The sequence below is a fragment of the Capra hircus genome, chromosome 5 (genome assembly GCF_001704415.2).
Source record: "Capra hircus breed San Clemente chromosome 5, ASM170441v1, whole genome shotgun sequence".
Classification (NCBI taxonomy): domain Eukaryota; kingdom Metazoa; phylum Chordata; class Mammalia; order Artiodactyla; family Bovidae; genus Capra; species Capra hircus.
Genome location: NC_030812.1, coordinates 105,210,124 through 105,237,874, shown reverse-complemented (window position 1 = coordinate 105,237,874; position 27,751 = coordinate 105,210,124). Strand labels below are relative to the sequence as shown.

At 51.9% G+C, this 27,751-nt stretch overlaps 1 protein-coding gene across 1 annotated transcript in view; it reads right to left on the bottom strand.

Annotated features, from left to right (window-relative positions):
• CRACR2A (calcium release activated channel regulator 2A) overlaps positions 8,778–27,751 on the bottom strand; it is a 119,169-nt gene continuing 100,195 nt past the window's right edge. Inside the window, exons 16-18 of the mRNA XM_005680988.3 lie at positions 20,496–20,597; positions 17,807–17,883; positions 8,778–16,309 (exon numbers count right to left, since the gene is read on the bottom strand). Of these exons, the coding sequence (XP_005681045.2) occupies positions 16,225–16,309; positions 17,807–17,883; positions 20,496–20,597 (264 nt within the window). The 3' untranslated portion in view covers positions 8,778–16,224. The remainder of the gene's footprint in view (positions 16,310–17,806; positions 17,884–20,495; positions 20,598–27,751) is intronic.

Here is a 27,751-nt window from a genome sequence, read left to right as displayed (position 1 = left end):
GTTCATCTCCCAGCTCCCCGGTAGGCAGTGACCACCTGGCATCAAGACATGCATGGCCTTCCATTAGAGCTAAATGCTACTCTGCCACTGAGGTGTCACAGCCCTGCCTGGGGTGCTCTTTGCAGGCCCCCACTTCTGGCTCTCTACCTGTATTTCCAAGAACCTCCTGGAGACCCACCTGGCCTAGGGCTTTGTTTGCATGGAGAAGAGCGGTGGAAACCTGCAAAATCCACTTCACCTTGGAATTCAACACACACTGCTTCCCCCAGGAAAAGTCATATTTGGTTTGGGTTAATAATATAAGATTCTATTTTCGGAGGGCTCCAAAATCACTGCAGACAGTGACAGTAGCCATGAAATTAAAAGACATTTGCTCCTTGGAGGAAAAGCTATGATAAACCTAGACAACGTATTAAAAAGCAGAGACGTTACTTTGCCGATAAAGGTCCGTCTAGGCAAAGCTATGGTTTTTCCAAGAGTCATTGTATGGATGCGAGAGTTGGACTATAAAGAAGGCTGAGACATGAAGAAGTGATGCTTTCAAACTGTGGTGCTAGAGAAGACACTTGAGAGTCCTTTGGATGGCAAGGAGATCAAATCAGTCAATTCGAAAGGAAATTGGTCCTGAATATTCATTGGAAGGGCTGATGCTGAAGATTCAATACTTTGGGCACCTGATGCAAAGAGCTGACTCTTTGGAAAAGACCCTGATGCCGGGACAGATTGAGGGCAGGAGAAGAAGGGGGCGACAGAGGGTGAGATGGTTGGAGGGCATCATCGACTCAATGGACATGAGTTTGAGCAAACTGCAGGAGATAGTTAAGGACAGGGAAGCCTGGTGTGCTGCAGTTCATGGGGTGGCAGAGTCGGACACAACTTAGCGACTGAACAATAACAACAAGTAATACATCAAGTTGGTGTAACGGGGGCACCATTCTCTTTGATGGCCAGAGTTAGAGGCTCAAACGTGCCTCTAACTTTCTGGGGACCAGCAAAAGGGAGGAGGTGGGGACTAGTGAGACCTGACAACCCTTTCTTGATGGCGTAACAGCCATAGAAATGCTCCAGAGTTGTCTGGCTACGCTGAACAGGAGATAACCGGCCCAATCCCCCCCGTCTTAAATCATCGTTAATAAGGCAGAAGCACATGCTGCCATGCCGTGGTGAGTCAGGCGTACAGAACAGGAGGGTCCTTCCCTGTGCCCAGGGCTGGAGGGGGCTTCCCAGGAGAACGCCCGTGCAGGGGGAAGGCATGGCCTAGGAATCCTTTTGTGGTTGTTCAGTCACTCAGTTGCGTCCAACTGTTTGCAACCCTGCGGACTGCAGCACACCAGTCTCCTCTGTCCTTCGCTATCGCCCAAAGTTTCCTCAAACTTGTGTCCATAAAGTCGGTGATGCCATCCAACCATCTCATCCTCTGTCGCCCCCTTCCCCTCCTGCCCTCAATCCTTCCCAGCAGCAGGGTCTTTTCCAATGAGTCCTGTGTGATCTCCAAATGCGGAAGTCCTGCCTGAGGGGTGGGGTGGGGAGGGAGATACACTCGTGCCTGTGACCTTGGCAGGCTGGCCGGGGCTTCCAGGTCAGGCAAGGGTGCTGGGCCATTCTAAACACAGTGGCTCCAGTGCATCTCAGTTGGACCCAGGAGAGCTACGAGAGGAGTCTCTTCCAACTTTCTTGTTCCATCAACTTTTGTCGGTCCCTCCTGTGGAGCAGACGCCAGGAGGAAACTCTCCACAAGGGTGATACATGCTACGAGGGAGTAGAGACTTTTAAGAGATCAAGAGCCTCTCTGAAGACATGACTTGAAATGGAAACTCGAAAAAGCAGATGAGGAGGGGAGGGTAAGGTAGAGGATGAGGTTGGCAGAAGTGACACTTGCTGAGGCCCTACCCAAAGGCGTCCAGAGAGGAAGGCTTGTTTGAAAAGGAGAGACAAGGGAAAAGCTGAGACTGGGGGGCAGGGAGAAGGGAGGCCCGGGATGCAGCCAGAGTCCACAGCCCAGAGCCTGTGTGCAGGTCAGGGAGACGTTGTCCTTGGTCAGTGAGAAAGCACTGGGACTTTAAGCAGGAAAGTGACAGGATGAGGTTTGCAGGCCACACGTGCTCTGAAGCTAATGAGCTCAATTTGGCAGCTGCTTTCCCTGCAAAATGGCAATAGACTTCACTTATTGCCTAGTTCGGAAAATCAGCTACAGAAAAGGTACCCGTGAGTACGCCTGGCAGAAGCGCCCCTAGGAGCCCCGGGCAGGGGGTGGAGGGGAGGCTTCTCTGGATGCTGCAGTGGGAAGTGGCAGGGGGACAGACGGCTGCCTCGCAGGACTGCCCCCTCCCCAGCAGGGAACCTCAGAGGGGCGACCTGTGCAGCTCTGAGATCGTCTGCATCCTCCTTTCTGGTGTCATGTCGCACTGTTCTCCCCACACGGACGGCTCGGAGGATGTAATTGTCTGGGAGGCGGGAGGGCGCGAAGGGTCTGAGCCAGGCTAATGTGTGCTCTGGGATTGTTCTGCGGCTGTTTCCAGGGGACCATGACACCCAGCATCACTTTCCACTCACAGAAAGGACTCTCAAAGCATCTTTCAGCGGCTCCGTAGGTCGTAATGGCTTTCTGACATTATGACGATTGCTTTCTGGCCACGGTTGGTTAGCTCAGCTGGATGGAGCTTGAAGCCAAAGACACAGGCTTCTCAGGCTCCCGCTCAGCTTCGCAGTCATGGATGAGCTCCAGGCAGCCTTGGAGTAAACAGAGCTGGGGCTGCAGCCTGGCGTCTTCGGCCAATGTTGAGCGCTGCAGTGAGTTACCAGTACTGCTGTCTCCTGGGTGGACCCTTCCTCTGTGAAATGCCATGATGATCACACCTCTGTCCCAGACTGTTGTGAACTGGCCCAGGAACACACCCCACATGGTGAGATGGTAGCTCTCCATTCTCAGAAATGAGGGCCCCGGACAAGAGCGTGCAGGAGCCCCTGGGAAGGAGAAGCCCCTCCAAGCTGAGCCTCTGCGCACAGTGGGTCAGCGTGCTGCTTCCAGGGGCCAAGTGGCCAGGGCCCACCATCCTCTGTTGCCTGGAGGTGACTCTGACAGCTGGCCTGGAGATGCACAGATTAGAGACGGGTAGGAGGTCAGAGCAGGGCCAGGGCTTGGAGGACCCCAGGCTGTTCAATAGGACTCAGGACTAGGGCCACCTGCAGACCTGGAGCCAGTGGTGGAGGGAGGCTCCCGTGGGGTCATCACAGGGGACCCAATGTCCCCTGAGAGGGGAGGAGCCTGGAGCACAGTGGAGTGTGGGCTCTGGGCTGGAGCTCCAGGTTCAACCCCCAATTTCCCCACAACCTCCTGGCTGCGTGACCTGCAGCTTCCCTGCCTCAATTTCCTCTACTTGCAAACTGGCTATAACCTTTCCCCTTCCACAGGGACGTTGATGGAGGTAAGTGGGGGCCGTGACGGGGGTGCGGTGAGTGGGTGTGGGTTTACTGTCGTGACTGTGGTTACGACTGTGGCTCTGACCTGGGTCCACTTGAGCCCCTCCGGGGCTGGGACACACGGCCTGGCTGAGCCCGTCTGGCTCCCCGTGTCTCCATGTGCCCAGGTGTGGGACCTGCTGTATTTTCAGTGTCTGGTCTCGTGTCTCCTTTGACGGTGGTCTCCTGGAGGACAGGTTCTGCCTCTCATCCGTGTTTATGTTCAGTGCCAGGTATAGACCACGCCCACCAAAGTCTTCCAGGTGTTCAGGAATATTTGCCAAATGAACTGATGAAGACTTATGACTGCGATGCTCCAGTCAGGTGCAAGCCCCTCTTCTTGCTCTTGGCAGCTGCCTGACACATGGCCTTGAGGTCAGCACCATCCCCCTAGGCTTCTGGGTTCTCATGAATGAAGGTGTCGGCCTAGAACAGTCGCCAGGCATCCACCCAGCTGGAAAAGCTGTGATAGCTGATTCTGCGGCTCTATGCCTCTTACTTTGTGGCCCTGGGCTCAGAGATTTTTTTTTTTTTTTTTGAAGTCATTTTTGAATTTGTCGCAGTATTACTTCTGGTTTTTGTTTTTTTTTTTTGCCAGGAGACATGTGGGATCTTAAGTCCCCGACAAGGGATCAAACCTGCACCCCTTGCATTGGAAGGCAAAGTCTTAAAACCACTGGACCACCAGGAAAATTCCGGGCCCAGAGCTATCCAGAGGGGAGAGTAGATTGGCTGCTGGGAGATCGGGGGTCAGGGTGAGAAATAAAGGCTTGGGGAGGAAAGAAGTTCCCACCAGGACTATAGCACAACAACATCCCATGACTTTGCCAGCGCACAGCAGATGGGGAGGGGATAGCCAGGCTGCCAGGTTCCTCCAGGCGCTCAGCTCCATTATTAGTCTGCAACTCTGCTGAGCCGGGACTATCTCATGGAAAATCGTTTTAATAACCGAGAGGAAACGGAATTAAGGATTCGGCTGCTGGCTGGCCAGGGCTGGGCCGCTCGCATCCAGCAGGGTGTTAGCTCTGCTTTCTTGTTGTCATTGTTCAGTCGCTCAGTCGTGTCCCCTTGGACTGCAGCACACCAGGCTTCCCTGTCCTTCACCATCTCCCAGGGTGCTCAAACTCACGTCCATTGAACTGATGACGCCATCCCATACTTATTCTCTCCGATCAGATTCCTATTCAGGCATCACTCCCACAGCTTCCTAATGAGTGGCCTTTGGAGAGGTGGGCTTCTGCAGAAGGCGAGGGCAGCCTAGAGGGCGGCAGGGCTGGACAGGGGTCCGGGATCAGGGGAGGCCTGGGAGAGATGACCATAGATGTGCTCACATCCAAACAGCAATCTGGCCCAGACATAAGGTCCTGGTTTGGATGAGCCCCAGCCGTGCTCTGGAGGAGGTCCTTACACTTCAACAGAAAGGAAGTGGTTCACAGATGGTGTCACAAGAGAGACCCGTGAACTCCAAGGCACCAGGTGGCTGGGGGTTTTCTGCACCTCAGCTCCCTGGGGCCAGGATCCTGTTTTTCTCCATCCTGAATCCTCTCAGCTGAGAGCAGCAGCAGTGGCTGATGGCTTTATGGCTGCAACATCCGTGTTCACAGAAAGGGCCAGAACGCTCTTTGTCCCCACCATCGGGGTAGGATAGCTGGGAAGGGAGCCAGGGATGAAATCGGAATGGGTGGAATGTGTGGATTCGTGTGTGTGTGTGACTGTGTGTATGAGTGTGAATGTGTGTGTATGTGTGTGCCTATGTGTGTGTGAGAGTGTGCGTATGTGTGTGAGAGTGTTTGTGTCTGAATGTGTGTGTATATGTGTATATGTATGAGAATGTGTGTGTGACTATATGTGTGTGTGAGTGTGTGTGTGTGTGTATGAGAGTGTATACAAATGTGTGTTTATGTGTATATGTGTGTGTATGTGTGTTTGTGTGTGTATGTGTTTGTGTATGAGTGTATGTGTGTGAGAGACTGTATGTGTGTGAGTGTGTATATGTGTGTTTGTGTGTGTGTATGTGGGTGTGTCCGCATGTGCTGTAGACCCACAGGCACAGGATGAGGACTGTAGCACTTGAGCCCCTCCCTCCACGCCCCCAAGCGTAGGGCTCATCTACACTGACTGTCCAGGTCTGGTGATTAGAGGCTCTGCATTTCTGGGGAGGTCTCAGAACACTGTCAGGCAGCCGCTTCACGAATGGCCTGCTGTGTGGACGGAGGAAACCTTTGAAATTCTCTGGAGGAATCCAGACGGAGGTGGAGGCAGGAAAGAGTGTGGAAGAGGGAGACAGAGATGCAGATCTAAGCCTAGTCCACGCACGGGGGGGCTTTCCACTTTCTGTCACTCCACGCCACTGCTACTGTTGCTGACAATGGTGATACTAAGCACATTTTTAAAAAAGAACTTGTAACTTCTAGTTAAATTAGAATTTCTTGTGAGGGGACTGGGACAAGCACTGGTATTATTTTTTTCTTAGTACTTACCAACCAAGTATGTTGAAAGAAATAATCCACCAGTTATGACAGGTAAAGTAACAAAATGAAACAAGAACTTTAAAATACTAGACAGATTCCAAACAGTAGCCTCCCCCCACCAAAGAAACACGATGACACTGTTTTAAATATTATTTTAAAATTATTTTTTTAATAGCAAGCCAAATAAGCCAGTTAAAAGAAGAATAAACAAAAATAAATAGTAAAAATAAAGACAAATCCCCCAGGAGATTCCATGGGCCTCCGAGACTGAGAATGTGGAGTTGGAAGCCTGGCCTTCCTGGTGCAGCTGGGGCAGAGCGGTGGGTGGGCCATTTCTGGGAAAGCATCTCTCCAGATTCGACCACTGCAATCCCTGCAATCCTGGCAGCCTGCCTGCAGGTGGAGGACCTGCTGCAGGGCCTCTTATCAAGCCTCAAAAAACTGATGTTCAGGGATTAGACAGAATATGGTTTAAATTACGGCAGGAGAAAATTGGGTTACCTCAACCAAAGTGGGCTGAAGCCCCAGAATTATCTGGGGAAGGACTGGGGCCCCTCCTGTGACAGCATCCTGTGAGGGGCTCATGGGGGCCTTATTGGGAGCTTGGGGGCTTTGAAGGCACCAGACAGTAAGGCTGGCTGTGATCACCAGGGCAGCAGGCTGCAGGCTCCTTGTCTGTGACAGGCAGGGCCTTGGTGAGTCCTGCTCTGGGGTCTGCCCGGCCAGGCAGGGAGTGAGCTGGGAGTGAGCTGGCCCACCTGTGGGGTGCTCTCTCTTATCTCCTATGCATTGAGGAGGAAACCCAGACTCCTAGGGCACACAGCCACTCTCAGGCTGCAGACTTCACAGCCACTGAGCGAAGGGAAGGGAGGGGAGATGGGCCTCATGAATGAAAACTGCTCTGGGAGGGGGCAGGAGAGGGGGAAAGGAAAGAAAGAGGATGGGGTGGGCACCGAGGAAGGAAAATGCAGCCTCATCTGCCTGTTTGTGTTTCTTGTGTTCAAGATGCTGACTTCTAGCATATTTTTAAATCCATCAGACATGAAAGGCTGGTTTAAATAGATCTGCGGCGTGAAGCTGGCGATTTCATTTGCCACAGTGGAGGGGCTGGCAGGATGCTGGCGAGCGCCCAGAGTCTCTCCCTGCACCGCCGAGGAAGCTGTAGGAACATGAAGCGGTGGCGCTTTTAGGCTGGTGCTCTCCCCGCGGATGGAGGGAGGGGGACATGCACCGGGGGCGAAGGGAAGGCTGGCAGGAAACGGAACTAGAAACATAATTTGGACCTACACTCTTCTGGTCCAGGGAAGCCTCCTGGTTTAACCCATCCTGACCCCTGTTGCACCTTAAAGTGAGTCAGTCGCTCAGTCGCCTGTGACTCTTTGCAACCCCATGGACTATACAGTCCAAGGAATTCTCCAGGCCAGGATACTGGAGTGGGTAGACTTTCCCTTCTCCAGGGGATCTTCCCAACCCAGGGATCGAACCCAGGTCTCCTGCATCGCAGGTGGAGTCTTTACCAGCTGAGCCACAAGGGAAGCCCCAAGATACTAGAGTGGGTAGCCTATCCCTTCTCCAGCAGATCTTCCCAACCCAGGAATCGAACCAGGGTCTCCTGCGTTGCAGGTGGATTCTTTACCAACTGAGCTAACAGGGAAGCCCTTATTACACCTTATCCTACAAACTTTCACTTCAATCTCAGCTCAAAAGAATCCCAGACCTTTGGGGCTGATGGAGGTGGAGGTAGGAGCTTAGTAATTCAGGGTGTCTAGTTTCTCACCTGCACTCCTAAGAGCAGACCTCAACATATCCTTGAATGCCTCTCATGTTGGAGGGTTCACTACCTCATGAGACAGCCTGTTCCTCTGCTAGACAGCAGTCACTGGGATAAACTTCCCTGGGATGAGTCACAGCTCCATGCTCTGTGCTGACTGGTTCTAACCTGGTTCTCTGTGTATAATGCTGAAGTCAGCCCCTCACCTCTGAACACAGTTCTCAGCTCCCTACCCCCCTCCTGTCCTTCTGTGCCAGTCCCTAGTTTCCCTACCATAAAAGTACCCCATGAAAGTGAAAGCGTTAGTCACTCAGTCGTGTCTGACTCTGAGAATGCATAGACTGTAGCCCACCAGGCTCCTCTGTCCATGGGATTCTCCAGGCAAGAATACTGGAATGGGTACTCATTCTCTTCTCCAGGGAATCTTCCCAATCCAGGGATTGAACCCAGGTCTCCTGCATTGCAGGCAGATTCTTTACCATCTGAGCCACCATCAAGGAATCTCAAAATTTACCCCATAAATCTCTGCAAAGCCAAAATATTTCTTGGTGCTAAATGAACATATTTCCTGCTGTAAGAATGCATATTTCCTGATGTGATGAAATTCCAGGAAAGACAAAAGACTTTGCCATTCATTTTTCCTGTCATTCAACAAACTCTGGCCCCTAATTTGGGGCCAGGCTATGTCTACTGTTGGGATTTGGGGTATGGAAGTCCCCTTATCCCAGGAGCTATCTCCAGGGGGAGAAGTCAAACTCCTAAAAAGAACGGTGTGCATGGGTGGGCAAGGGCAACAAGGCTGGCAGAGTGGGCTGGGGTGGGGTTGGCTCCAGGTCCTTGGGGGAGGGGAGCTGGGATCGTTGTCATGGTGATTTTACAACATGCTAATATACATCCAGGGTTTCTAGGTCTTTCCTCCCCTTGGGGCCCTGACACTCAAGGGCTAACAGCAAGCTTCTTCCCTCTCCTGATCCCCCATCTCCTGACACAGCCTGAGACAAACATCGTGTGTCTTAGAGCCTTGGTGGTTGGCACTGGAGAGAACCAAGATTTCACCCATTCATGGAACAAAAATGATTGTGAAAGAGGTTGTTCAAAAAATGTATCACAGGAAAATATACATAGTGTACATTTACAGTTTTAACCATCTTCAAATGTACAATCCTGAAGCATTGAGCAGCACATCCACAGCAGTACGTTCGGCCATCCTTCCCTACCCTCCAAGGCCAGAACTTGGGCCTCATCGCAGAGTGCAAGTGTTGTATAAACCATGCCGGTGAAGATGGTTCTATCTGGAGTGTGGTATTAATATCTAAAATCTTAAATCCACCCATCCACCCAACCAGTGTCTGTTGCATGCCAGTTTCTAGTAAATACAAAAGGGACTGAGGCCGAGCCCTGCAGGCAGTATGGTGGGGGGAGCCTGGAGTCTGGATTCTGGCCCCAGTCCCCCTTCCACAGAGGGCGGGAAGACACAGAGCACTCTGTTCTTAGACGGAGTCTCTAGCTTGGAGAAATGCAGGGTTTCCTTGTTCTATTTGTCCAGAGACACAGGAAATGCTCTTACCCGAGACCCCAGCTTCTCCCAGTTACCCAGGCATGTGAGATTTCTCTCTTTCGTATTGTGTTTTGTCCTGATCTCTTCACAAGAGACAGAGATAATAACTAACATTTGCCTGGAACTTTTTGGTTGACTAAGCACTGTCCCCAAGAGTTCTCTTTTGACCCGTCCATGCCTGGTGAGTGTAGCTGGGCAGAGAGAACTCTTTTACAGCCTGGGAAGCTGGGGCTCAGAGCAGCAAGTGGGTCCAGATTCTGCCCATGGCCACACACACATCTGCAGGTCCACACTCTGCACAGATCTTTAGAGAAAGTATTTGGGAGGGGACCACTTGGGTGAAGGTGGCTGGTTCCACACAAGGAAAGAAGAGGGCCAGCAGGGAAGCATCTTTTAATGCTCAGAGGCACGAAGCCCAAGTCAAATTGAGCTGTCGAGCTGCCTGTAGGTCATGGATGACTGCCAGCGGGAGCCGGGGCAGCTCAGGGCAATGAGAGGGACGCTCTGATGGGCCGCACAGAGTCTGAAAGGCAATCATACCTCGGCAGCCGGAACGCTCCTGGACACTTCGTTTTAAAGCTTGAAGCAGCTCCTCATTGGAACCAGCAGGCACACCCCATGGGTCTACCAGGCCACCAGGGTCCAGGCGGCCAGCCGAGTGACCCACCAGGTGCTCGTGATGTTCTGCTCTCAGCTGGGTCTTTAGGCAAACGCTGCTGGCCAGTGTACCCAACATGAGGCCACAGAGATGGATGTTTGTGCCCTTACTCTGTATAAACACCACTCAGTAATTTTACAGAGCAGCCTGGCAACCCTCAACCAAATGTCGCACCAGCACCCCCATCTTCTGCCCTTGACCTCATGCTGCATGTACCCAGTTCCACGGTCACATGATCCAAACTCATTATGAGTCCCCTTGAGTACCACGTTTTAATTCTTTTCGAGTCAAAAGAGATTCCATTCTCTCTGTCCATGTTCTTTGGGCATTTGTGATCAGCAGCGCAGTGTTTTTATGTGTATTATTTACTGTTATAGGTCAGATGGATCCAGTCATAGTTCATTATAACAGCACAGGCCTCACTGGTCCTAGGAGTCCTTATACTTTGGGCAGTGGACTTTCCTGGTGCTGTGACAAGAACCTGCAAGGACCACTTCTGAATCAGAGCCAAAGCCCTGATGAAGTCCAGCCCCCTGAGGGAGCCAGTCCTTGACCCTGACGCAGTCCTGTCCAGGGATGATAAGCAGCCCAGCCTATTCCAATGCTGCTCAGTTTCCACATTGACTTTAGGTCCTCTGCCGAGCACCATATGACTTCCCAAACCCCATCACTTCCCTGCATTGTGTGAAGGGTGGAGTTATGATGTTCTTTGTTATTGCCACGGCTGAGGATCAGTATGTATATTAATGGAAACATTAATAGGAAGTGGGGAGGTTTAGAAAGCACCCATATCCTGCCAACATCACTACTTCCTCCCCACCGACACACACCCCAGGATGAGGAGGGAGGGAATGGCTCATAACTATGGATTTTGGCTGAGTTGGTTGGAATTTGAAAAGCTACCTTCTGTTCCCCAGACTATGAGACGGCAAGATGGCAGGACACCTGGGGCCTGTCAGCAACAGGTCACTTACGTCTTGGGTTTTGTATGCTTATGTACTATGATTTCACGATTTTGAAGTAATTAAACTACTTTTAAAATAAGCTTCTGATTTGCAGTCTTCCCACACCTGTCCCTTGTGAGTGAAGCGTTGTGGAATGTCTGGATTCCTGGCGGGAAGGGGACAACTATCTGAGAATCCCTGGTCTCTCTTCACTTCCCCAAGGAACTGGACACGTCCTTGAGCAGCTCATGTCCAGCAGGGTGGCCAGAAGCTCCAGGTGGAGGGGAGGGCTTCTCAGATCGAAACAACTTCTGATGTTAAGGTCCTCCTCCAATCCAGAAGAGAAGACAGACCCTGTGCAGGAGGTTCTGGGTGGGGCTAAGGAATGAGACCAGAGTCCTGGTTATGTTGGGTGAAGTGCAAGGAAGGCAGCAGGAGCTGGTAAGCAGAGCTCGATCTGTGCACAGGGCAGATGGCTACCACCGTGAGGTCTTTGAAACTGTAAATCAGCTATCTAAAACATGTTCAAAGACCTACAGGAAACCATGTCTAAATAACTAAAGGGAAGCATGAGAATAATATCTCACCAAATAGAGAGCATCAATAAAGAGACAAAAATTATAAAAGAAGAAGCAAACAGAAATGGTGGGGTTGATGAGGACAATAATAAAATTCACTAAAAGTGCAGTGAAAAATTCACTAGAGGGTCCTGATAGCATATCTGAGCAGGCAGAAGAAAGAATTAGTGGGCTTGAAGAAAAGGCGATTGAGATTATCCAGTCCTAGGAACACAACTTTAAAAAAATAAAGGAAAATGAACAGAGCCTCAGAAACCTGTGAGAGACCATTAAGCATGCCAATATATGTATAACAGGGTCCTAAAAGGAAGGCAGAGGGGTAGAGGGGCAGAAAGACTACTTAAAGAAATAATAACCCAAACTCCCCAAATTTGCTGAAAGCCATTGATTTCTACATTCAAGAAACTCAGCCCAACTGCAAATAGGATAAACTCAAAGGGGTCTATTGCTAGACCCATAAGAATCAAACTACTGAAAGACAAAGAGCTTTGAAAGCAGCAAGGAAGGAGCAACTCATCACATGCAAATGATCCTTAATAAGATGAACAGCTGGCTTCTCATCAGAAACATGGTGGCCAGGGACAGCGGGACGGTACTGTCAAAGTTCTGGTGGGGAAGAAACCCCGCCAGCCGGGCAAAGGTTCTATATCTGGCCAAACCATCTTTTAAAAGTGAAGGATAACTCAGACATTTCTGGATAAACAAAATTGAGAGTGTGTCTCTAGCACACTTGCCCTTCAAGAACTACTACAGAAATAAAGGGCACTAAATAGCAACTTCAATCAACATGAAGAAATAACAAGCACCAGTGAAAGGAAAGACACCGACCAGGACGATATAAACACGCTTTTCATTTGCAACTCCTTTTTTCCGACTTAAAAGACAACTGCATGAAACAATAAATAAAAATCCATGTTGATGGGCATACAATGTATAAAGATGTAGTTTATAACAACAACAACAAAAAGGAGGGTGGAATGGAATTATATAGGAATAAATGTTCTATACTATTGGGATTAAGTCATTATTAATCCAAACTGTAACAAACTGAGATATTAATGGTGACCCTCGGGGCAACCACCAAGAAAACAAACAAATTACACATTGTCAATAAAATTACGAGAGAATTGCACTTGTACACTAGAAAATAACTAACACAAAAGAAAGCAGTAGTGGAGACATATAGGAACAAAAAAGACACGTGAAATACAGAAATAGCAAAGTGGCTGACGTAAATCATACTTGACCCATCACATTAAATATAAACAGATTAAACACTCCAATCAAAAGGCAGAGACTGGAAGAAGGGAAAACAGGACTCCATCTACATGCTGTCTATGAGAGACCCACTTTAGATTCAAGGACACAAATAGGTTGAAGGTAAAAGGGCAGAGAAGACATGCCATTCAGAAGATGTATCAACCAAAAGGGCCGGAGTGGCCACACTAACATCAGACAAAACAGCCTCTAAGGCAAAAACTGTGACCAAAGACAAAGAAGCACGTTTTATGATGACAGAGGGTCAAACCATCAGGAAGACAAAACAACGATAAGCATCCAGGAACTTGGAGCCCAAAAGTACCTGAGGCAAACTGTGATCTTTAGGAGGAGTGTAGGAGAAGCAGCTCTGTCTTAAGTATTTGACCCCATAACCCATTATGGGGCTTAATAGTCTACCACTAGGGATTCACTCCTTTGGGTTAAAGTATGCCTTTCTTAGAGTTCTTTGTTAAAATACAAATATGGCCCTGAACACCACTGGCATGAACACCTTAGCTGAAACTGGTTTAAGATCCTTTGGAGTAGGGCCTGCTAGTGACAGAAACAAAGGGTTGAGCTGTCTATGACGGAGGTGTGGCCTGGAGCAGACCTGGGCGAGGGGAGGCTGGAGGGGCGTCCAAGATCGGGCAGAGGTATGAACACTGGGGAAAGAGCAGTACAGGGCAGAGGAGAGGTGGGAGAGAGCCAGGAGGAACTGAAAAGACCCCAAAGGGGAAATGAGCCCTGGACAAGGAGCAAAGCCACCAGGGTGTTGGTTTGGTGCCAGAGTTCGTGGCCAGAGGCAGCAGCAGACCCGGGAGAGGCCCAAGCAGTCAGAATGGGGGCGGCCAGCGTGGGGCCAGGGATGGTGACGAGCACAGGGCATCCCTGGGTAAGCACTGAGCACCGTGGCAGGGAGGGAAGGTGGTGGGATGCGGTCTGAGTGGAAAACCAGGAAGCCCACAGGGCAAAGATGGGCAGGGCCAGGAGGTCACACCAGACACAAGCTCAGAGTCGAGCAAAGAGCCAGACAAGCAGAAACAAAAGCAAGGTGGTGTCTGGGAGGTGCCCAGTGACGGGAAGACGCTTAGTGTTGGCTGGTGCTGAATCTGAAACCGAAGCGAGGCAAGTGTTCTGGGCAGAAGCTCGACCCTGACAATGGCAATAGCCCCTACTTGTCAGCACCTAAGTGTTCCAGGCACTTCACATGTACTGCCTCCCATGGTGCCCAAAGCGTTCCCAGAGGTCCACATGGAAACCTCCTGTCCACAGACACATAGGAAACCTGCTTAAGTGACTTGCTCAGAGCTATTCCTGCCGCAAGGGGCTAGAGCTGGGAGGCTTTGCTGACGCCCTGTGCTCGGCTCTGGGCCGGGCTGGTGTCCAACAGTGTGGCTTTAAAGGAATAGCAGGGAAGGGGCAACTGAGATCCGGGGGCATGGACGTTCTCAGAGTCTCTACAAAGTCCCCGTACATCATGTTTTCTCAGGTGGGGGTGGAGAAGGGAGCCGCAGAGGCCTGACCACCTTCCTGCCCCTCTCTCTGCCTGGATCCTTGAGGACTGGTGAGGATTCACCCCACGGGCTGAAAGGCCAAGCACTAGGGTCGAAACCTGAGCTAGGGACGAGGGGCTGCGGATAAAGGCACACACACAGACACACAGACACACGCACATGCAGACACTGCTGGTGACATCTCACTAGTGAGACACTGGCAGCCCCCTCTCTAAGGCAAGGACCTCCTGTGAGTCCCTCCACACTGGGGCTGGGGCCAGAGCCTATCAGATGATGAACACAAGCCCTCTGAGCAGGAAGAGCCCCCCAAAGCCCTTACATTACTGATGCCACGGGGGCTCAGGAGGGAGCTGGACTGCTCAAGATCCTGGGTGCCTCCTGGCACTCAGTGCTGGCTCTTGTCACCCATCCTCCAGGGGCTCCCAGGTGCCTACAAAGGTGGACGAGGGAAAAGCCTGGACAAAGGAAGCTGGCGCTTGCCTGTGGCCTGTGGTCTCTGACCCTCTGGCCGATCTGGGCAGGAGGCCATAGGCACACCCTTGGGAGCTCTTGGCCAGTGACGGCCCCCTACCCTGCCCAGCTGGCTGTGTGCAGCTTTCTTGAATCGTCTTCTTGGTGGCTTGCAGCCTCTCTCTGTCCCCTCCCTTCCTGCATGCCCCAACGGCATGTGGACATCACCCACTTTCCTACGTGGGGCCGGGGTCTAGCCCTAGAACGGTCAGCGGCAGTGATGTTTATGATCTTTGCCTCCAAGCTTCCAGTCAGGGTGAGAGTGCCCTTGCCAGCCTCAGATGCTAGTCAGTGATGCTGGAGCGCTGCCAAGGGCTGGGACCTCAGAACCCAGAGGACCGGACCACACGCCAGCCCAGATCAGTGTCCTTCATCCAAGTGCTCTGTCCAGGGGCTGTCACAGGGGTGCTGAAGCTGGCAGCTACCCTTTGCTCCCTGCTCAGAACCCCTCAAATGTCAACATCACAGCCACACTTGAAAAAATATAGCTTTCTAGAAAAGTAAAATAAAATGAAGTCAGTAACTACAGGCCCGAGTTGGGTCTCCCTGCCTGCCTGTCAATCTACCCCAGTAATCGTCAGGTACAATTTGCGAAGAGCTATTTTGAGAAACACTCAGAAACTGGCTTTACACGGCTCTATGTACCTTACTGATACCCTCGGACATGGTTGCTCTGTTTTGCAGCAGCTGGTCTTGTTGCCCGGGTTTTCTTTCCATCTCCTCGCCAAAGTTAAGCAGTTGGTCAGCCCACTCCCTGACCCCAGCGTACATTTATCACCCACAGTCCACCCTGTGGAGTCGGGGGAGCAGGTGGGCGGTGGGGAGGAAGGCTGTGGCTTTTGTAAGGCGCAGCTCCAAAGAACCCACAGGGATAAACACAGAGGCCAGGCAGCTGCTGAGAAAGGAGGGGCCCTGAAGCTGGGGAAGGAGCAGGTCCCCTCGGGGTGAGGGTGGAACAGGAAGCAGGTATCTCAGTTTGATGGACTGAGCACACACGGGCACCTCAAGACCAATGAAGCACATGCCAAGGGTGTCCACTGGCATCCAGAGAACAGGCTCCGAGGCTGGACCGATCGCCCAGCATTGCCCAGTCCCGTGTCTTTGACCTACAGGAAGCTGCCAGTCTGCCCTGCACAGTTGCCATGGCAACCTCAGTGCCAGGCTCCTAAGGGCAGGGTGGGGAGAAGGGTGGTGGAGAAGGCACGGAGTGGCTTTTCTGGAAAAGCCCATCTGTCCGTTTCCCCAGGAAACCAAGCTGGGGGAGAAAGAAGGATGGAAGCGACACCTGGGTCCAGACAGAGAAGAGAGGGAGAGACCCCGAGACGTCCGGAGAGCAGCTCTCCTCAGGGTTGCGCTTTCTTTCCACAGTGGTGGGGGGCCCATCGCCGATGGAGACTAAGGTCCAGTGGGTCCTGGTGGGGCATCCGCGCAGGAGCCCCTGTGCAGGAGGCAGGGCGGCCCCGTGGCCTCAGGTCCCGGAGGGAGTCCTGGGAGGCCCATATCAGCCACAGCAGGCTTTCTTCTTGGCAGGGCGGTCAACCTGAATGGTGTCTTCCCTCACGGTGTCTTCTTGCTCCTTGAGGATCCTGGGGGAGGGGAAGGTGGAGGATCAGCAGCAGAGGAGCTGCTGGGATGGACCCAGCCTCCCAAGAGCATCAGAGACAGTGTTCCAAGTCTCCCCTGGGCCAGGCACAGGTGCACAACTGTGATTTGAAAAGCTAGAGTTGTAATCAGTATGGATCCTTCACAACACCTCCTCCAGGCAGCCTCCCCTGATGCTCTGGATAATGTATGTACCCCTGGTAGCATTTGGGTCCTTCCTCTGTTCCAGTCCCATCACTGCTTCTCAGCAGAGAGTGAGACACTGATGACAGAGATGTATCCTTTGTCTCTGTCTCTGAAGCTTATCATAGTACCCAGCACCCAGCAGAGGCTCAAACATTATATTTATTGGTTATTAACTTTATGGAGGGGCTTCCCATGTGGCCAGAGCTCCAGATTAACTGTAAGAGGTGAAGGATCAAAAACAGTGTCAGGGATCTTTTCCCTGCTTTATATTCTCCAAGAACTTTCACCAGAAGCATCTCTACAGATTTTCACATAAGAGCAGAGAAGGCAGGATGGATGTTCCCATGTTGCAGGCAAAACCCTGGGAGGCAGGGCAACTTGCCCTGGGAATCAGTGGCCGAGAAAAGCTAGAGTTTTCCTCATAAACCCCTAGGTCTTCCATAACTCTACAATGCTTCCAGTGCACCGAGTGAGTTGTTCTGTGTTCTCAATTATTTTTTAAAAATACATCTTTTAGATGCTGCAGAATGAATTCTCAGCATGACATAAGCACTAATCAGTATCTGCTGGGTGGGTTGATGGATGGGGATGGGTAGATGGACAAATGGATGGATGGAGGGAGGGAGGGAGGGAGGGATGGATGGGTGGGTGGGTGGGTAGGTGGATGGATGGATGGATGGACGGGGGGTGGATGGACAGATGGATGGATGGAGGGAGGGATGGAGTGAGGGATGAAGGGATGGACAGAGCAATGGATGGATGCCTAGATAGATGAATGAGCGAATGCCCAAGGATTGAGACTGGGGCCTGTGTGGTCCTTTTCCTTAGCCTTGGTGTAGGTAGAGGCTTACACCACCAGTCCTTTGAGCGCTCTCTTCTTGGGTACCTCTGTGTCCCCCATCGCAGCCCCTCTCCTTGGCTCCCCTCCCCCTCCAACAGGAGTCCACAGTATAAGCCAGCTGGCCGCCAACTAATCCTTGATAAAACATTAGGCAGCATTGAGGGGCCTCTGATCTGACCTTTCCCAAAGCATTTGCATTTAAAAAGAGGATCTCTGGGAAATGGCAGGCAGCCTTTAAGACTCTAAAGACAAAGACTACAGTGGAGGGGCAGGGGGCGGTGGGGACGGGGGACAGGCAAGGAGGCTCTCTTTTTGTCACTGTGTTTCAGAGGTCTGTTCCTAACCCTGGGGTCCCACACAAAAGCCTAGGGCTCCAGCCCCTCTACCCAGATGGCTCAGACAGACAGAGGGGCTTTAGGCAGACAGAGACACCAGCTGAGTAGCATCTCATTACCTGGCCAGATGGAGCACAGACTCTTCCGCGTTGTGACCAGAATAGGCGCTGCATTCGTAGAAGGTCAGGTTGTGTTCCTGGAATCAGAGGAGAGGGCGTGAAGGAGAATTGTGGGGGAGCGGGGACGGAGGGAGCCTTGGGTGGGGGGAGAATGCCCGTCTACACCTGCCACACCGTCACTTCCCCACGTGCCCTCCCTACTCTGTGCCAGGCTGAGTTCTGTCCCTCGGGCTCCCTGACGGATGCAGGTTCCGGAACCATCTCCCAGGGGAGCCATAAGAACTATAAAACAACACAACCTACGCTGCTGCCTTAGCGCTTCACGCTTTCTGGAATTGCTGTCTGGGGTGTATGGGCTCTCTTTTTCTTCTCACACCAGCCTGCAATGCAGGCCAAGACTCAGACAGAGGCCAGGGTGGGCGACATCCTTCCTGCTCTACAGGCAGGGAACCTGAGGCTCGAGAGGGTACAAATGGTGGGTGAGCCTGTTCAGGTCTCCACCGGCTCCCAGCAACTCGCTTTCCCTGGCACACGGGCACAGGTATTAATAATTCATACACCAGTTAACGAACACTCCGGCTGCCCATGCTGTGGGCCCTGGGGTACAGGACTCTGGGGCCACAAGGACAACTGTCCATCGCCTCACCAGGCAGAGGGTGGACTGTAAGTGTGGCGACAGGGGGCTGGGCCAAGGCTCATCCTATCCCATTTATCACTCCCATTAACAGGCTTCCTGCTTTGTTCCTGACAACACTAGTGGCATCTGGCAGGAACCCTGGAGGCTGACACCCTGGGGGACAGGCAGCTGGGTGCAGATGCGTCCATAGCCATAGGTTAGGTGGCCCCAGGAATGCCGGCCCAGCTCCGTCCTCTGCCTTCACCTGGTCTGGTCCCTGCACACCTCTGTCCTGACTCCCTTTCAGTCCATGGAAGGATGAAGCCTCCCTGGTGGGGTGGGGGGCACATAGACCTGGAACTGGAGACATGATTTGCCCCTTAGCTTCAAGCTCCGACCCCACCACTGAGGACGGGTGATGACTGAACAGATCACTTAACTTCTCCCAGCCTTCTCTTTTTTGCACTTACAGAAAGAAAGACAGAAAAATAAAATGGAATGATAAAGATACAGATCTGCAGTTCCTTAATCAAAATCCTTGGATCCAGGTGTATTTTGGAACCCAGAATTTTTAAGTTTTAGAAAGATAATAGTGTTAGTTGCTCAGTCGTGTCCGACTGTTTGCGACCCCATGGACGGTAACCTCTGTCCATGGCGTTCTCCAGGCAAGAATACTGCAGTGAGTTGCCATTCCTTTCTCCAGGAGATCTTCCAGACCCAGGAATGAAACCTGGGTCTCCCACATTGCAGGCAGATTCTTTACCATCTGAGCCACCAGGAAAGCCCAGAAATAAGGACAAGACAGATAATATTTGTCCATAATATATATTATATAATAGCCTCTGTGGATATACAACAGTACCCTATAATCAAATATCTTAATATTTCTTCAGTGAAGCATTTGAGTATTCATTCAAAGTGAAGTAAACAAAAACCATAAAAAGCCCCAATTGCAGTCTTGGTCAGGTTCTTCTGACAAATGAAATGCAAAAAAGCCTTTGTGTTCGGAGCTCTTTGGACCTGGAATTGCGGATGTGGCCCAGGGACATGCAGCTGCCCGCTGACCACACAGCTGCCGGACCTTCCTCCTCCTCCTCCCGTGGATCTCACCCCTGTGCCTGCCTGCCCAGCCCCAGAGGCCATAAGTCCCTGTCTCGAGCAAGCACACCAAGACTCATGGAATCCTGGGGCTGCAGAGCACCAGCTCCACAGACACACGCTTCCTAGAATCTGCTCCGAGGGAAGGCAGGCTGCCAAGAGCCAGCGTGGTTTGTGTTGCTGTCCGATTTCCTTCAAGCCACAGTGGTTCTCTGCTTGGGCGAGGGGGCTGGTGCTTATTTTAATGGTCGGCTTTGCAGGGCCTGCCCGGAGTGTGTCTCAAGCCTGCAGCTTGGAGACTCAGTCTTGGTGGGAAGGAGGAACGCTCTAACAGGAAGAACACACTCCGAGGAAGAGCACACGGCCTGGCAGGGAGTGAGCGTGCCATCTGTGAAGGTGACCAAGTCAAGAAACACGGATGGATGGGACTCAAGGATCAGCTGGGAGACAAATAAGGAACCTCCTCCTAGTGGAGGGTTTGGGCTTCCCCGATGGCTTGGTAGGTAAAGAATCTGCCTGCGTCTCCCGCATCGCAGGCGGATTCGGGAGACGCAGGCAGACTGGGGTTCGATCCCTGGGTCGGGAAGATCCCCTGGAGGAGGAAATGGCAGCTCATTCCAGTGTTCTTGCCTGGAGAATCCCATGGACAGAGAAGCCTGGTGGCTACATGAGAGTCGGACAGGACTGACTGCGTGCACAGCCGCAGCTTCTGAGGATTCATAATTCTGAGTTCCACGGAAGAGGATTTGGGAAATTCCCCACACCCAAGGCGAGTCTGTCTTGCAAACTTGGTTCTCTGCAGAAAGTTCCACGTGCACAGCAGCTGGACTGCCCCCTGATGCCAGGACACCATCCGGCCTGCTTGCTTCCTTCCCAGGGGCTTCCCCAAGAAGGATCCCAGCCCAGCTCTGGGCACATGCCCAAGCCCCCTCGGGGTTCCTCCGAGTCCAGAGAGACGGGAGGCTCGCCCCTCACCTTGGCCAGCTGCTCTCCCAGGCCCCGCGGCACTTCCCGCTCTTTCTCGTTGTCAATTTTGTTGCCCAGCAGAAGAACAGGAATGCGGTCTCCCACAGCTTCCTGTGGAAAAGATAATCCCCAACTGAGAGATACATCTCTAAGGAGAACCTGGAAGGGCAGGAGAAAACACTGGCTGCAAAGACTCAAACTGGCTTGCAAACTCTCTGCTGCCACAGAGGTTGGGTGATAGGACAGTCAGCCCAGAGCAGAGAGGGGACCTCAGTCTCCCAGAGCCTTAGTTTGCTGGGCTTCTGTGAGTGCCTGAGGCTGCCTCTGGTGCCTCCCAGTCCTCTGTGCAGGGAACCTCCTTCCAGCCTGCTCCTCAGGTCCTGGCTGGAGAAGAACGAGGGCACAGCTGATGCTGTTAAATAAGGGTCTGTACACAGCCTCCACGGGCATTCCCAAGTGACCAGATTTGGTCGACATGACCAAATGAACAAGGAGTTACTGTGATGGGCTTAGGAGGTGGTCCAGGGGCTATGCCGCCAGCAGTGGCACCTCTGGGGACTTTGAACTTGGCACAATGCTCCTGAAAGGATGGGTCTGGGTCTGATTCATGGTCCTGAGTCCACAGTGCCCAATACAGGGCTGTCGTGTGCTTCGCTGGAGGTCACCCCACGGGGATCCCTGTCCTGGGTACCCTGGCTCTGAAGAAGTCCCAATCAGGAAGAATGGGGGCCGGAGCACCCACAGTTCATGGGCCAGAAGAACAGGTTAATCCGAGGGCTCAACCCTACTTACTCCTCCAGCAGCTGTGATGTGTCAGCTGGGGACTTGCACCCCAGGATCCCTGCACTCCAGGGTCTCTGCACACTGGGGTCCCTGTACCCCAGGTCCCTGCACCCTGGGATCCCTGCACTCCAGGGTCCTTGCTCCCCAGGGCTCTTACACCCCAGGTTCCCTGCACCCGCGAATTCCTGCACCCCAAGGGCCTAAGACACACAGAAACTGAGTCAATACGGTAATGTTCACATTCGCTCAGGTTGCTATTTTTGTTTTGTGAGATATTTAATTAGGGGCTGTTAATCATAATTTGGTAACAACTAGTTGTTCATTGCAGCTCTGTGTTTCACCAAGTAGAGAGAGCCGTGGGATGCCAGAAGCCAGCCAGTGGCTACACTGTCACCAGCCGTTCAGCTGCCTTGCCCTAGACCTGGTCAAGCAAACGTCCATGGTCCCTCCAACAGGACGCCTACAGAGGTTTAAATGTCATCACATTTGAAATGAAGCCTCCCTGGTTCCTCAGTCTACACATTCCATTCTATTGCAGTTCAGTAGTGAAAAAAATTCTCATTGATTAAATGAGAACATTAGAGCTCAGAGAATCCAAAATAACTGCCAGTAAAGTCAGTGTTATGAAGACCCATCCTTTAGTATATGGATCACCTTTCTCAAATCCTTGGCTCTAAGTTCTTATTTCCAATGACCCCTTCTACTTTGTTGCTGCTGCTGCTGCTGCTGCTGAGTCGCTTCAGTCGTGTCCGACTCTGTGCGACCCCAGAGATGGCAGCCCACCAGGCTCCCCCGTTCCTGGGATTCTCCAGGCAAGAACACTGGAGTGGGTTGCCATTTCCTTCTCCAATGCATGAAAGTGAAAAGTGAAAGTGAAGTCGCTCAGTCGTGTCCGACTCTTGGCAACCCCATGGACTGCAGCCCACCAGGCTCCTCTGTCCATGGGATTTTCCAGGCAAGAGTACTGGAGTGGGGTGCCATTGCCTTCTCCTATTCAGGAGCAAAGTTGTATCCCACTCTTTGTGACCCCATGGACTGCAGCCTGCCAGGCTCCTCTGTCCATGGGGTTCTCCAAGCAAGAATACTGGAGTGGGTTGCCATTTCTTTCTCCAGGGGAGCTTCCCAACCCAGGGACCAAACCTGGGTCTCCTGCATTGGCAGGCGGGTTCTTTACCACTGAGCCACCGAGAAGCCCCTCTGCTATCTACTGTCTCATTAACCAGAACTCTCTAAAGGCAGTATTTCTGTATGTCCATGGTGAGACGAATGGTGACTCGAGGCACTCCCGGATCTTACAGTGCCCTCTGAGACATCGGAAGTAGGTTGACTTGCGCACGTGTTGGGGGATGTGCTGGGTGGGCTCCGCCATATTCCAGTATCTGTGTGTAGGAAATACTCATGGCTGCATGCACGGTCCACCAGGCTCCCTCTTAGCCAGACTTCGAGGACCAAGGACGCCCCACAGTCTCACCTGTTTTGTGCCACAGAAACTCTTGCAAACAGTTTTTCACAGAAAAGGAACAAAAGAGGAAGAAGTAGGAAAATGAGCCAAAAGCCTTGCTGTTTGGAGCACACGCGAGAGATATTTGTAGATGGATGTGTGAGAAATGACTTAAGGCTGGTGGGATTTCTTGATGTGGAAACTCTATGAAAATAAGAGCATCAGACTTGAAATCGCAGGGTGGGATTCTAGCCTGGAGTCTGATATTGTTACTGGAAATGGCTAGTTTTTCTCCCTGGGTCCTGAATGACCAAATGGGATGAGGTAGGAGCAGGCAGCCTGGCACCTGTGTCACGAGCAGCAGAGCTGCCCCTGAAAAAGGAGAGGCGGCCTTCTTTCCTAAAACAATTCCTGGCTAAAAAATAAAAATAAAGATGAAAGAGTTTAGAAGGAGCAGAAAAAAAAAAAAAGTCCAAGCCCCAGCTGGAGTGGTGGTGTCTGCTCTTTGCAGTGTTCTCCTCCTATACAAACTCTCTGGCCCCTCACTTCTCTTCCGCAGGCCCTGTGATTTAGGAGAACTAGGCCTATCTCCAAAGATGTGGGGAAAAAAAAAAAAAGTCAGAACATACGTAAGGCCACGGCACGTGCTACCCATCACGGGCAGCCAGGTGTCCTCACCCCGCCCTAGATCCGTCTCCAACATGGGAGGAGCCGGGGCTGGGCTGGGGTTTCATGGCCCTCTCTGACTTGAACCTCAACACTTGAGCCCTCTGCCTACACTTTACATCATTCACCTACCTAACTAGCTATTGACCTGTCTGTCCGCTGCTTGAACAAAGATGCTCTTAATGACCCACCAGACAAAGTGATACTTCCTTTTGAAAGTCCAAGGAGCACCTCCTTCGGTGACCAAGTCTGCAGCCATTCAATGTCTGTGGACGGCTCTATAGATGTTGGTAAGGTCGCATGGGGCTTCCCTAGCAGCTCAGACGGTAAAGAATCTGCCTGCAATGCAGGAGACCCAGGTTTGATCCTTGGGTCGGGAAGATCCCCTGCAAGAGGGCATGGCAACCCACTCCAGTATTGTTGCCTGGTGAATTCTGTGGACAGGGGAGCCTGGTGAGTTGCAATCCATGGGGTTGCAAAGAGTCAGATACAACTGAGCACCTGTCAATTTCACTCTCACAAAGTCACGAGGGCAGCCCAGGTTGGAGGGAAGGAGTGACCAGCTGGGCACAGTCTCCGGGCAGGCCCTCCAGGCCCTGTCCAGCTCTGCTGCAGCTCTCATGGGACCTGCCCAGCTCCCTCCTCTCTCCCCTCTCTACTCCCTGAGCTGAGAGGTGGGTTTCAGCGCTGGTGTCTATCCTCCCACCGTCCTCAGAAGCCTCTTTCCACCTTCCACCATTCAGTTACTTTTCTCTCAACTTGAACTTCTTGGAAGATAGACTTGTTGAAATTCAAATATTCTCCATCTCTGACTTTAACTTATAGGAACTGTCAATTCGGAGCAAGCTTAGGACTTGCAGCTGTTGCATTTGGTTGGTAGCTGTGTGTGTGTGTGTGTGTGTGTGTGTGTGAGAGAGAGAGAGAGAGTGTGTGTGTGTGTATGTGTGTGTGTGAGAGAGAGTGTGTGTGTGTATGTGTGTTAATATCTATTTGCTGGGAGGCAATAAAAAGCACTTAGCCAGGCTGTATTTCTCTAGAGGCAGGGAAAAAAAAAAACATCTTAACACATTAAAGCACGCAGTTATGCTAAGAACAAAAAAATGACTGCAAAATTATATCTTGGGGGTTTCCATATTTATCCAACCCCCCCTCCCAGAAGATGAGTCAAAACAAGATTTATTTGCGTAGTTCGTTCTAAACTGCCAGCACTTTGAGCTCAACTTGGAACATGGGGGAAAAAAATCAAGCTGCTATTTTTTGCCAAGTGCTATACATTGTCACCGGCGACAAAGACCACAGAATGAGAGCCAGCTAGTCATCCAGGAGGGGAGCAGAGACCTGCAGAGCTGTTCTGCTTTGAGATGGAAGCCGGAAGGGCCAGAAAGAGATGAACGTCTATTTCTCAGAAGCAGGTGTAACCGGGGCCATGTGATGAGGGAGGAGCAGAGGGCAGGAGCAGACCTTAGATTCCAGCCCTGGCTGTGCCACCTGACCAGCTGCAGATCCTCTGACAAGTCACTTCTCTCTGCATCTCAGGATTTCTCAGTTATAAGGCAAACAGCCTACGTGACATTAATCTCCATGGTTTTATTCCAGCTCAGATTCACTGGTCTTGCTCGTTCATGTCTTGGTTCAGATGCTACTTTCTTGACGTACAGGCTTAACGGGACAGAGTTCTGGGGGTGACAGAAAGATCCAAACAAGAAGTTAGTATGCCAGGACTGCAGGCACTGGGGACCAGCAATCTGGATTCAGGAGAAATACCAGCCTATCCAGCTTGTGTTGTTTTCAGTCACTAAGTCGTGTCCGGCTCTTTGTAGCACCATGGACTGTAGCCCGCCAGGCTTCTCTGTCCATGGGATTCTCCAGGCAAGAATACTGGAGTGAATTGCCATGCCTTCCTCTAGGGGATTTTCTCCCCCCAGGGATCGAACCCACGTCTTCTGCATTGGCAGGCGGGTTCTTTACCACTGAGCCACCGGGGAAGCCCCACTGGGCTTGTTGTTGGGTCACTAAGTTGTGTCCGACTCTTTGCGACCCCATGAACTGCAGCACATCAAGCTTTCCTGTTCTTCACGATCTCCCGGAGCTTGCTCAAACCCACATCCATTGAGTTGGTGATGCCATCCAACCATCTCATTCTCTGTCACCCCCTTCTCCTCCTGCCCTCAATCTTTCCCAGCATCGGGGGCTTTTCAAATTAGTCAGCTCTTCACATCAGGTGGCAAAACTACTGGAGTTTCAGCTTCAGCATCAGTCCTTCCAGTCAGTGTTCAGGGTTGGTTAGGATTGACTGGTGTGAACTTCTTACTCAAGAGTTTTCACTGGGCCTGTACCAAATCCTATTTTCTTGACCTGATTCAGGGACAAAGTTTTCAGATGTCCAGGGTGCTCCACAGTCTAAAAACAGGGCCCTTAGATCCCGACAGGTTCTCCTCTAGCCTGGGCTGGTTAAAGGAGTCCCATGCAGCAGAGATTAGGGTCAGATGGGTCAGGGCCGCTGAGGTGGCAGGAAGCTCTAAACGGCTGCGATTTCCCGTAGGTGCACAGGAAAGGTAAGGCGGCAGGAGGATCCTCACAGAGTGAGTCTGGGTCCAGCTCTGGCCTCTTCTGCAGCAGGCCTGCAGGGCAGGTAAAGGTGGAAGGGGCCTGGCGGTGGGCAAAGCACCTCATAAGGCGGGGCAGAGGTCCCTTTTCTTCACCCAAGGCGTTTGGGTGGGTGAAGATCCTTCGAGCCCAGATCCTTCCTCCGGGCTGGAAGGATCACTGGAGTCCTCTCATCTATATGCTCCATCCTGGCCTCCCCCCGACCCCGAGACAGTCAAGGGCCAGCCCCAGCAGAACGTGAGGGCCAGAGCATCGCATCCACTCCTTCACTGAGTGACTGGCCCACATTGTAGAGCCAGGCGGTGGCTGAGCTGAGATGGTGACAAGGTCCAAGTGGAGTTCAGGGAACTGCACTCCTCCCCAGCAGCTGCTCCCACCCCAGGCAACCTCGTCCAGGAGCCAGGCTTTGCCGTGTATAATCTCAGACCTTTCCTCCGGTACAGCTTTCAGGTTGAGGGGGGATGGGGTGCTGGGAACAGCTGGCCACCATTCACTTAATAATAAGGCTTCCGAACCCAAAGGCTATTATTAAAGCTTCTGCTCCGGCCTCCCTCCTCCGGGTGGGGGGTGCTGGCTGGCAGAGCGCCATGGAAATTGGAGGTGTGCCACCAACACCAGTGCTGCTTATGTTCTGTCCCTCTCCGATCCGAGTAGGTGTCAACTTTTCATCCATCACCTGACGTCTCTGGTGGCTGGTTGCCAAGGCAGGACAACTTAGCTTTTCAAGAACCTTGAGATCAATTGCATTTCCAATGCCACCGTTCCACGTCCTCAATACACCCCTGCCTCATGACACAGCCTCTGGCACCTGCCCATGAAATCCAGGGCCACTAAACTGGGTCCTCCAGAGTGCCTGGGACATGCTGAGCACATGGGTCATGCCCCTCAAATTCTTGCTCAAGGAGCACAAACGTCTTTGACAAGGATTTAGAATCTTGCTTCTCAAAGTGGGGTCCCTCGCCCAGCAGCATTGGCTCGTTAGAACTTGCTAGAAATGCAGAATCTGGGGCCCCAGCCCACACCTGCTGACCCAGGATCCGTATTTTAACCTTGTCTCCAGGAGACTATTTATGCATATTACAGTTTGAGAAGCCACTGGTTTAGGCTAGAAACCATGGTGGCTGAGGATCAAAACCACCTGGGGGACCTTTGCTTTTCTTGTTGCTCAGATTTCCAGGTTCCGGATCATTCTCTTTGGGAGAGAAGGCCCTGGGGTCTGTTTTCGTTGAAAGCTCCGTAAGTAATCTTCACCTTCTTTCAGGTTTGGCATCATCTTTTCAAGTTTAGCTGTACCTTCTGTTCAAAGCTAAAGCAGGAGAATGCAAACCACAAATTCCACAGAGAAGCCCCGTCCACACATGGGTAATTCTGAGTTAGCCACAGATGGATCTGTCATTTCAGCTTTGCTTCCGTGGGTGGCTCTGTTGGGGTGCATGCAGGTGATGCTATCCAGCCTTACCCCAGGCAGGAACAGGCTAATCACACAGTGCTCCACCAGCTTTGTGCAGAATGACTGAGCTCAGCCTTCATGCTGCGACGATGTTGCTGTCGTTTAGTCACTAAGTCGTGTCTGACTCTCTGTGACCCCATGGACTGCAGCACGCCAGCCTCCTCTGTCCTTCACTATCTCCTGGAGTTTGCTCAGATTCATGTCCATTGAGTCAGTGATGCTATCTAACTGTCTCATCACCTGCTGCCTCCTCCTTTTGTCGTCAATCTTTCCCAGTATCAGACCCTGACATTTCTTTACCGCCACCACCACCTCCAA